This window comes from Saccopteryx bilineata, chromosome 9, assembly GCF_036850765.1.
Source record: "Saccopteryx bilineata isolate mSacBil1 chromosome 9, mSacBil1_pri_phased_curated, whole genome shotgun sequence".
In the NCBI taxonomy this organism is placed as follows: Eukaryota; Metazoa; Chordata; class Mammalia; order Chiroptera; family Emballonuridae; genus Saccopteryx; species Saccopteryx bilineata.
This window is the reverse complement of record NC_089498.1, coordinates 79422109-79434108: the sequence shown is the minus strand read 5'-3', so window position 1 is coordinate 79434108 and position 12000 is coordinate 79422109. Positions and strand designations below refer to the sequence as shown.

Genomic DNA, 12000 nt, shown 5'->3' with positions numbered 1-12000 from the left:
GTTCCATCCCCAGTCAGGGCACACAGGAGAAATGACTGTCTGCTTCTCTTCTCCTGTCTCTCCCCCTTCTTTCTCTTTTCTCGTTCTGCAGTCAGTGGCTCAGTTGGTCCAACATCAGCCTCAGTCACTGAGGATAGCTCGGTTGATTTGAGCATTGGCCCCGGATGGGGGTTGCCAGGTGAATTCTGTCTTTCTATCTCCCCTCCTCTCACATTACAAAAAATATGTTACTATAAGTAAGGTTAGGTTGCATTTGGAATTGACTTCTCACTGTCACTTCTGTGCCTTAATCCATGTAGTTTTTTGGTGCAATCTCTAATTTAGGGGTTATCACAGTATATAATTATTTGTGTATATATTAGTCTCTTCCAGATATAAGTTGTCCCAAAGTAGGACATCCTCTTATTCATCTTGTATTTCTAATTTCTAGCATGCTGATGGGACCCAAAGAATATTTGTGAAGTTAGTGCATGGATGTACATCTTTATAGACATGGAGTAGCCTAGATTTTAAAGAAGGTTTCAAAATTAGAGAAAATAACCTGGACTGTGGAATTATTGAAAAATACTTCTAGAGAAATCAGTGCCCCATTACTGGTGGGAAGGAATCAAAAGTAAATGTGGCCCTGGCTGGGAAACTCAGTTGGTTGGATCATCTTTGGCCTGACATGTTGAGGTTGCTGGTTCAATTCCCTGTCAGGGCACATACAAGAATAAACCAATGGTGACATGATAAGTGGAACAATGAATCACTGTTTCTCTCTTTGTCTCTATCTCTGTCTCTTTCCCTTCCTCTATCTCTAAAAAAAATCCATTTAAAAATATAAATCCACATGTTAGAGCAGGGGTTGGGAAACTTTTTGGCTGAGAGAGCCATGAACGCCACATATTTTAAAATGTAATTCCTTGAGAACCATACAACAACCCATGTACGTTACGCATTATTCAATAAAAATTTGGTGTTGTCCCGGAGGACAGCTGTGATTGGCTCCAGCCACCCTCTACCATGAACATGAGTGGTAGGAAATGAATGTTTGGTAATACATGAGAATGTTTTATATTTTTAATGTTATTATTATTTTTTTTATTAAAGATTTGTCTGCGAGCCAGATGCAGCCATCAAAAGAGCCACATCTGGCTCGCAAGCCATAGGTTCCCGACCCCTGTGTTAGAGTTTTTAATTATTTAGAGCCACTTTACACATAGAAGAATCCTTATATATATTTTTTCTAATTTCTTGATTACTACAGTTTTATAAAATGCCAATAGTGGTGCCTGAAAAAATGTTAATAACACAAAATGATTCTAGGAAAAATAATTTATATGTTTATAATATGCATATGTGCTATATACATGTGGGCATGAATAAAACAGTGTAAGAAGGTTCTAATAATAATAGCAACAAAAGTGGCTCATAGACCAAACTAATCAATAAAGGGTCATAAACTCCACTTTAACAAATGACAACCCAATCATGTGCATCTATAGCATACATGCAAATATTCGTAAGTATAATCTTACTGGCCTTCCCTAATAAACTGGAATCAAGGTTTGATTATATATTTTTCAGTTAAGTCTAATTTGCTCAGCAGTAGCTAAACCTAATTTGTAAAGATACACACACTGACTGTTTTCTGGTGATAGTAACCTCCATCATCATAGTACACTCTTAGAACTTCAAGTAATGTACTGATCACACCACTTATACTATCATATGATCCTTTGAAAATGGGTTATCTGAGTGGACATACCAAAGAAAACTTTAGAAAGAGGAGGGGATTAAAAGTGTTACATTTAGAGGCATCCTTATATTCACTGGGTTTGAGCAATCTAACGAAGCCAGTGAGGCTACAGAAGTGGATGATGTATATGTTGTAGTTTTGCAGACAATACAGCCATTTTTTGGCAGACAGTATTTGTACACAAATGAGGAACTATGAATACTGAGAATAAATGTAAGCAAATAGGGAAATACAGATAATCAATGAATGAAACTTGGTTTTATACAGTAACTTTCTGAGATAACTCATGTACCTATCTTTCTTTGGGTATCAAAGACATCTCTTAAAACAAAATTGCTTTATGTTATACTTTGAACAATGTCTTGTTGTGTTCAAATTAGGTTTCAAAGATCTAAAAAGGGGAAAAGCAAAAACATCCTGACACTGTTACACCAGAGCTAGAGCAGGGCAATCAATGACTATGAAATGTGGGACCAAATTAATATTAACTAATTAGTCATGAAACATACATTTTTCTATGTAACATGGTAACAGGAGGAGTAAAAGCTGTCTTATTATGGAGTTCTTAGAAAAATTAGAAAATTATTTACATTAACATAGGAATTATCTCCTCAGATCCTGAAATCACACACACACAAACACACACATGCACAAACACACATACATCATGCACACTTCAGGCTGTCCAGAAAGACTTGATAACATTTTCTGATGAGCCAAGTCATTTAAAAAATCATTAGAAGATTTTGTAGCTGTCACAGGTATTATTTTATCTAAGTTATAGTAAGTCTAGAAAAGCTGTTTCTATTATAATAATGGCTTGAAAACTTTATATATGGGGTAGAGGTTAGAATACATTTTATTAAGAAAGATTAAATTAAAAAGTAATAACAGAAAAACTAAAACAACATGCTATATCTGAGTGTTAAATTTGCTTAAATCTTGCTTCAAAGGGAATTTATTTTATAGCACTATTTATTATTATTTAAACTATGATTTAATAAATGTAACCTTTGTGAATTGAAATGTATATGAAGTCATATCTATTTCAAAACTCCACAGCTTGAATGATTTAGATATTGTGGTTAAACTCACCACAAAATGGTTTTGATCCTCTCATCACAAATACTCAAATTAGAAAGTTAGTGTTTAAAGGAAATTACCTCCAGTGCCTTCAAATTCATATCTATTTCCAATATTGAAGAAAATATTTCAATATATATAAGGAAATATTGATTTAAAGTAAACATAAACATTATTTATGGACTATTCCACATGTTAATGTAGGCTATCCAGTTAACTTAGATATTATCCGTACCTCCCAGGAGTTGAGTTACCACTTACTACCTGCAGGTCGGGATGGTCAGATCCTACTGACAGCATCTTCAGCCCCACATAGAGACCTTCATCATTTTCCTTAAATGCCTTTTGTGTCATCTTGCCAAGGCATCCATCCAACTCTGAACTTAATAAATGTATGAAGGCGTGGCATGAATGTGAAACTAGTTTTCCTCTTTGAACAAATTGCCAGACAACAAGTTTTTTCCTTATCTTTCAGCTGTTCCAGCAGATTGGAAACTTACCTGGGGGATGTTTTTTGCAGAATATTAGGCACAAGCCGCAGTCACACATAGCCATCACACACATGATCTTTATTCTCACAGAGATCCATCTTTGCTACACTGTTTAATTGTTTTGGGCAGAAAAACTTGTAAAACATTACTAAGTGGTGGCACTCTTTATTTATATTAAAGATGATTCTCTTTGAGTAGAAAATATTGCTAAGCACCATGGTAGTGCTAAATAACAGCACTTCCTAGGGCAGGGGTTGGGAACCTATGGCTCGTGAGCCAGATGTGGCTCTTTTGATGGCTGCATCTGGCTCGCAGACAAATCTTTAATAAAAAGAATAATAACATTAAAAATATAAAACATTCTCATGTATTACCAAACATTCATTTCCTACCGCTCATGTTCATGGTTGCAGGTGGCTGGAGCCAATCACAGCTGTCCTCCGGGACAACACCAAATTTGTATTGGATAATGCGTAATGTACACAGGTCATTGTATGGCTCTCATGGAAGTACATTTTAAAATATGTGGCGTTCATGGCTTTCTCAGCCAAAAAGTTTCCCGACCCCTGTCCTAGGGGCAGAAAGCTGTCCTTTGTGCTCCTTTCCCACGGTTCCCTAGCTTCCTATTTATCCCGACCTACTTAGTCCACACATTAATTCTGCTGCAAGATCTGCTCCGTCAAAACCCAATGTACTACCATTTATATCATCCCTATTGAGCCACTTACCCCCAGTGCACTCCATACTTAAAATTTTCTCTTTTTTTCCTTAGCAAAACTCCCTTGTCCTAGATTACATGCTCTCCAGGCCACATTCTGTGCTACTTTAGAAAAATTAGGATATGCTAATATGTTAACATGTACAAGTAATTTATTACCTACCCCACCCACAAATTAACATTTAGGATTATAAATGTTAATTATATGCATGCACCCCTACTGGGATCCACCTGGAAAGTTTCAGGTAAACTTGTAGGAAGACAATTTTTTGAATAGGTTGCTGTGCCTTTTAATGTCCTTCAAGTCCCCTAAGTGTTTGCATATGTACTCTACAAAGGCCTGATGGTTTGTTTGTTCTGTGCTACTCTGATCTTATTCCCCTTTCCAGGGCTGAATCACAGTAGTCGACAACATAGTGTTTGGGTAAGTTAGAAAGGCCAGAATCAAGCAAAGGAAACAGCCTTCTTTGGTGAAGGCTCCCTCTCAAAAACAGAATTGGGAGAGGGAGATGGTGAGTGTCACACTGGATCAGCTGCGATGGGTGGACATATGGGACAGTCTTGGTGGGTCCTGTGTTGTCCACCCTGGGCAGTGGGCAGTGCTGCAGGTCTGACTGAGGTTGCTCCTAGAAATAGTAGCTACTGAACGCTGCTATGGTTGTGATGGAAAGAGCCCTGTGGATTGTTTTTGATCTGTATATTAACAAAGAGAAGAAAGACAGCTAAGTTACTTCTTAGGAAGCAAGAAAGACATTTTCCCTAGAAAATATGTGATATAAACATCTGATAGAAACTCTTCCCAGCTAAAATACACACGCACACACATAGACAAAACAAATAAACAAACAAACAAAAAACAAGCAAAGAATCCTTTCATCCAGAATGTGTTTTGCTTTCTTTTACTCCTTAGTATACATGAGTATATGAAGACGCACCACACTTCAATATGCAGCCTGAGCTAGTGATAATCTCTTACAATGTGCCCCTATTTAAAGCAACAAACAGATGGAGAGTTTATGAGCAAGTCTGGTAAAAGTAAAGGCAAATGATTGTAATAGTTGTGTTTTTAATAAGATTCCCCACATTCTAAAACATTATTCCCCAAGGAACAAATTGTTCTATAAAATTCTGTTACTTAGGAAAACGACAGCCCACCCTGACTTTGCTGAGGCATCAGAGGACTCCACGATGGCCTTAGATTGCATAGTGCTCTCCAGTCCTGGGAGAGAGGACATAGGGACATTACGATCCCCACAAGGACACCATGATCTCCAAAGAAAAAGCTTGGTGGAACAGGGTAAAAAGCAGGACAACAAGGTAAGAAAAGGGGTATGAAATATGTATCAGCTTCTTTTAAAATTTTTTTTTGGTGAGAGGAGGGAAGATAGTGAGGCAGACTCCTGCATGCAACCCTACTGGGATCCACTTGGCAACCCTTCTCTAGGTCCAATGCTTGAATATCAAGCTAATTTTAGTGCCTGAGGCTGATGCACTTGGACCAACTGAGCTATCCTCAGCACCTGGAGCCAAGCTCAAACTAATTGAGCTACTGGCTATGAGAAGGGAAGAAAAGAAACAAGGGTGAGAGAAGCAGATGGTCACTTCTCCTGTGTGCCCTGACCAAGAATTGAACCCAAGATGTCCATTCACTGGGCCAATACTCTACCACTGACAACCAGCCAGGGCTGAAATATGTATGAGCTTTGATTGAACTTATTACCTTCTAATTCTCTACTTTGAAAAACAAGTTTTGGGAAATTTCTGCAGATTTAAGATAAGCATGCAATGTGGCTTCCTTCTCTCCCACCGCAGACCAGTAACTCCAGCGCAGCAACTCTTGCTTAACAAACACTGGAATCGTAAACAACTGAACACTAATTCATTATCATCATTCCTTTTTAAGAGAAACAAAACTCACTATAATCCTATCATTAAGATGAATATACTGTAGGGATAGCATTTACGTAAATTATAATTAAAGCTAATCTTAATTAAAGTTATTACACCATTTTGGAAGAAAATAAGCAATGCAAAGAGAGAGAAACAATGCGGTCAATAACTCACTCCAGAAATATTTTTTGCCTCCAAAACTCTCATTGAGGGAGACATTCCTGTGCATGATACAAATGGTTCTGACATTAAGAAAAGTAAACAAGTAAGAAAAATAAAGATGGAAAAATTCTGTGGTCAGTTCACAAGTGCTTTTTTATTGTTTGAGGCAGGGTTAAAGCCTTTCATAAAGACAAGGATATATGTGCTGCTGGATTGGATATGACATTAGACCAGTCTAGCTGCCCTTGCACAGAGCTCTGGCTGCCGATAATATTCCATGGACACAACAAAGAACCAGGGTGGCACCTAACACAGCTCATTTAAAGCATTACCCCAACACTGCTTTGTAGATCAAAAAGAAAAAAGTACTTGACTCTGGTTATTAATGGACTTGAGAGATAAATGCAAACATTCAATAGCCTCTATTATTGGTCTTGAGGATTTTAACCTAAATAACTGATTACCAGAGGTCATATAACCTACAAGAGGGACTCCAACCAACCTATTCAATGCACATCATTCAAGGAGTGTTGATTCAGTAGGCCAAAGGCCATGTAAATGAGTTATAACTGAGGAAGTAGGTACTTCCTGGGTATTTCAGGGGTTCTGACTCCCCAAATCGTTTTACATTTGGTACTTATCATCAAATCACCAGGAAGGATTCTTTTTTAGGTTTTGCTGTCCTCAAACTAACCTAACACCAGGAGGTCCAGGACAATGAACACCTGCTCTAAACAGAAGAAGCAAAAATCAATGCTGTCTGTCAAGAACAACCAACCTTTCAAATATCTTTCAGAGAGATTTTACTGGTGTACAAGTGTATTAAATGATATTAAAGACCTAACCGCTCGAATCATGCTTATTTTTCTTGTGACCTTAGTGCTGGAATACAGTCAAAGATGCATAAAGACCACCTCACAAGCTATGGATTTCATTTCTGAGGAGTCCTGAGAATGTCACCAAATTTAAAGGGTTTGCGTCTTCTAGTAAAAACTGTTTGGTCCGGTAGACGTTTTCTACAATTTTCTCCTCCTTTTTAATCTTCTGACCCACCACTCTGTCTTTTATCACCTGATTATCTTTAAATAGCACCCAAAGAAGCAAGCTAGCCCCAAACACAGATATTGCCATGGACATAGCTGCAAGTGTGTGTGATTAGAAATAAATGAGTAAATGAGTGAATAATAAAAGTCCCTGGTACAGAACCTGGTACTAGAAAAGATGCCTGACACACCCTAGTATTCAGGGCAAGAAATAAATTTAGAAAAAAACAAAACAGGATAAAATCCATGCTTTCGTGGTCAGAGATTTAGGGGAAGCTATTTACTCCAATTCAGGAATTGTAATAACATGAAGCTGGCCATAAATGAATGGCCTGGCTGAGAACTTATACCATTTGCTCTTTGAAAAACTGCAACCCAAAATGCATTGCCCGAGATAAGGATTCTAAAATATGGGGCTGTGGGGGGGAGGGGGACACACAGAATATAAGAGATTAAGATTTAAAATGAATAAAAAGGAGTAGGCTTCCTCAAAACTGACTATATCACTAAAAATAAACCCGCAGCACAATGGTATCAGAAGGCTCTCTACTTAATAGGCAAGCTGAAAACATAGTCTCTCTCACTTGACTACAGCCACTGAGCATGCTCAGGGAGGCCCCAGGTGTGACCTCTGCTCCCTTGCGAGCAGTGGAGGGGCCAGGCAATCTATCATGGTGTTCATCCTGTCAGCCCCGGTGCGTGGCCGCTGCTGTCTGTCACCCTGGTGGATGAGACCTGCTTAAGGGCAATCATGTCAATCTCGATGTGACCACTCAGTCTAAGGCAGAAAGATGATGTTGACAGGCTGGGCAAAGTCAGCAGAAGATACCAAAGCTGAAGGGAAAGCCTTCCCACAGAGATGCAGTGTGGGCCATTGTTTTTTCTTTGGTACTTTCTTTATTTTTGCTTTTCCTTTTTTCTTAAATTCTCATGACATGGGCTAAAGCATACAGAACTTGCCTTCAGAGCTGGTCATCTCGGATAAACCTGTTGCCCTCCGAGTTTTTCCCATAGTAAACATAACGACACTTCCCCAGGACACCTGGAAATGAAAGGAAACACATCGTTACAAACCACAGTCCTAGCAAGAGCCAAATAGGTGTCGCAAACCCAAAACACAACACAGTCATGATCCAGTGGTGGCAGCAAAGGGTTTCACCCCAGAGGAAAGGACCCCACCTTCTTGTTCTCAGAGTTGGCGTTCAAATATTATGTCAGCAGAGCCCGGGCTTCTATGAATAACATGGTCCCCACGTGCTATCTCTTCCACATTTTAGAGACTTTCCACTCTCAATCACTCCTCAAAATAAGGCACAACCCTCTCCTTTCCGCAGGTTCCTTTAGCAGTTTTTAAACATAGAAAATTAGGAATTTAAAGATAGACTGAGTCCAAGCAAAAGACGTGGAATAATCTTCCCAGTATGTGATTATTTTCAAGTCCTCTATCATGAATCAATACTGTTAACGTCCAAACAGAAATTTCCAATTCCCAGGAGGCATCGAGCATGTATCCGATGATTAAGGCAAAGTGGTGGTGTTGACAAAATGCCCCATGAAAGTCGGGAGAGCCTCTGACATGAAAGGGCTCCGTCTCACAGGTGCACTGAACTGTGCTCTCCGCTTGGAATATATTTGATCTTCATCATCAGTTTGATTTTAAATAATTATTTGGCTCCATATACAGCTTTTCTTTAATTCAAGGGAATTGTAGGAAGAAAAATACCCTTAGAATAGAGTCAAACCTTTTAATCAACTCAATATTTATTTTAAATATTCATAAAAAATCACCTGCCATTGTTATTATCAAAGCTTTGTAGGATCATTAAAGAGAAATACATTTTCCAAAGAAAGTATGTATTTATGACTACAATTTGCCCTTTGCCACCATGTTTTCCTTCTATTTTAGAAAGCTTTAAAATTCGCCTTCACAGACTTGTCTTATTACTAATATCACTGGAGTCTCTGATGTGTGCACAACTAGAAAAAACAAAACAAAAAAATGTCCCCAAAACATTAATTCATGAGCCACAAATTGGCCTATAAAAATAGCTACCTATTTTAGGGGGAGGGGGAGGGGCACAAAGAAAACTAGATAGAAGGTGATGGAGGACAATCTGACTTTGGGTGATGGGTATGCAACATAATTGAATGACAAGATAACCTAGACATGTTTTCTTTGAATATATGTACCCTGATTTATTAATGTCACCCATTAACATTAATAAAAATTTATTTAAATAAAAAAAATCCCCCTCCCCAAAATAGCTACCTATATGCACAGTTTTTCTCCCCATCAGTTTAAGGGGAAACCAGCAATCACCTTCTACTGCTCATTTGTTATAAATTAGCACCTGAAGTTTTCCAGGCTTTTCACGTCAGAAGTTCGAAGTAGTAAATATTCTTGTGACTATGTTAGACATATTTCTCTACTGCAGAACTTTCACGCTTATTCTTAAATAAGGATTAAAAATTACTCTTAGATATATGTAAAGACAGGGCAGGTGCTCCCAGGTTTGAATGGCTTGGGACAAAGTTGGACATCGCTGGGGTCACAGAATCTCAGAGGGGATGATGGGGAGAGGATGATATTGTGCCATGGCCTCTGGGCTGGTCTTGGGCATGCTTTCATTACTTCTATTTTCTGCCATGTTCCCAAGAGCAAGATTGCTAAGGACCACACTTCCCCCTTGGCCATACTTTTTCCTTGGTCCTCCATCCTCAATTTCTGTTTTTGAGTTTTGGTCTGGCGCCTGGAAAAACTGAGCTTGCATGAAGCCTTCCTGAATCCTTTCTTTGGGCCTAAATGATTCTTTTGGCTGTTGGCATTGAGCCGTTCTCTTTATTGGGCTGAATTATAAAGCACCTGTGGTTGGACTAACATTGTCACCAGTGCCCGGAACCTGTCTGTGAACTTGGCTGGTTACAGTCTGTTCCGGGAACAGCACCCCCTACAGGACTGGGCGGGAGTGCCTCGATGTTTCTGGAAATCCACAAGGCTTACTTAAACATAATTGATTCAAGTATATCCTCAAGAATCTGGAGAATGAGGCTGAGAGATCTTAATTTCTTTCTACAGTACCAGGACAGTGTGCATTTTTATAAAAAGAACTGGATAGGGCTGTCAGATAGCATAAAGAGCACAGTCTTTCTCTTGAGCAAAAGAATGAGACACACACACACAACCACCCACCCGTGGGTGCCTTCATTCTCTCCTGTAAACTTTCCAGTGCATTCAGGATTGGATTTCTTTTCTTTACCCTCTCTCCACGGTAAACCTCAACTCCAGATCTCACCTAGGTCTACCCTGGACCTGATGCCATCCTGGACAGAGGCTGTATCCTCCTGGGACATGGGCCCTAATGTGGAGGAAGGTGCGGTGTTCTGAGCCAAGCTCCCCAGTCCTTTCGGCTGACATTGATAAGAGTCTTTTTTAAGGGCTGCCCTCTTCCTTTGGGCCGGGCAGCAAGAATGTTTATAGACATCCTGGTGAGAGAGGGCTGTTTGATGAATGCAGGAGACTGCAGTGAGGTGTCAGAGCTGGGAACACGGGGCAAGGACCTGAGGTATTAATATTGTCAATGATCTCTGACGGGAAAACAGATACCACACTCACTGTCAGATTTAAATAGACATCAAGTGCATTAATGACAAGAGGGTAGACTTCAAACAAAGGGGCTGTGTGGTGGGGAGCAGGGCTGGTCTCCGTGCTGGCAATAACCTGATCTGAAAAGACGCTGTCAGCGCTTGAGACAGGCCATGACTGTGTGTGGTGACAGAAACCAGAGATGCTGACAGAGATACCCATGCCATATGATGCCAAGGATACTCCAACGCCGTCTGCGGCTCTAACAAAAGCTGACATCGCTCCCCATCACTTGGGGTCTTCTCTGCCAGCTCCCACAGACGATTTCTCCCCCGACATCATTACGAAGCTCGATGTTGCTGGGAAGTTCCTGGCAGTCCTTTTCCGTCAGAGCACTGGGATCAAGGGGCCTAAGGATAACCTCAGTCAATCTAAATTTGGACTTTGCAGGACGAGCTCGCACGTCCTGCCTGATGTCTTGGCTACTGGAGGTGATCAGAGTGCCAGCATGTGAGGTGCTGTCACCTTGAATGAAACCTTTAAGGAAGGCACTCAGTCTACAGGCTGTTCCAGAACAGAACAGGGATGGTCCGGAAGCTGAAAATGAAACCCAGCCTCTGGGGCTCCTCTGGGGAGAAAAGTGGTCTGGCTAGTGACAGTCAAAATAAGGCTGAAATCTCAAAACTTGACCCGTGTACAATTATGTAAATTAAGCAGGTCTCACCTCTGTTGAGACTCCTACTGTACAGGACCAAGGTCGGAGTTGGGAAGTGCTTGCTCCTCCCCCCACCCAAATGGAACTTCTGTGCTAAATAAATTAATTAATTAAATTAACAAGAAAGAAAAAATAAAAGCACCATCCCATATTTGGCCATAGCATTTTATTTATCGCGAAGGTTATTTGTCAAAGAAAAGGATCTGCTCGTAAATTAAGTGAGGTGGTAGTGTGTGTCTGCCTTTTCTGCTCTCCCCATGGCCCTCCCTCTCCTGTCATGCCAACTGACATAAAGTGTAAAATTACAGAGGGAACAGTTTACTTGCAAAGAACATCTTGCCAGGGAGGCACTCGGACTGGAATTGGGAACCCACTGGTTGTGACTCAGTGGGCGGTGGTTTTCACGTACATCTGCGATGCATTCGCTTGTTTGTACCTCCTCCAACCACAGCATCTTGGGACGGGAGGAGGAACAGCATTTAATGTCATAGGTAGTGTTTTTAATTCTCTGAGGAGAAATTAATTGAACATAATAAGTGAAACAAGCTAGCCATGCACCAGGCTGATGTGTAGC

General features: G+C 40.1%; 1 protein-coding gene across 1 annotated transcript in view; it reads right to left on the bottom strand.

Moving 5' to 3' along the window:
- The window catches only part of LRMDA (leucine rich melanocyte differentiation associated), a 1241357-nt gene that overhangs the window by 17004 nt on the left and 1212353 nt on the right, over nucleotides 1–12000 (bottom strand). The window contains exon 11 of the mRNA XM_066244152.1: nucleotides 8089–8170. Within this exon, the coding sequence (XP_066100249.1) occupies nucleotides 8091–8170 (80 nt within the window). The 3' untranslated portion in view covers nucleotides 8089–8090. The remainder of the gene's footprint in view (nucleotides 1–8088; nucleotides 8171–12000) is intronic.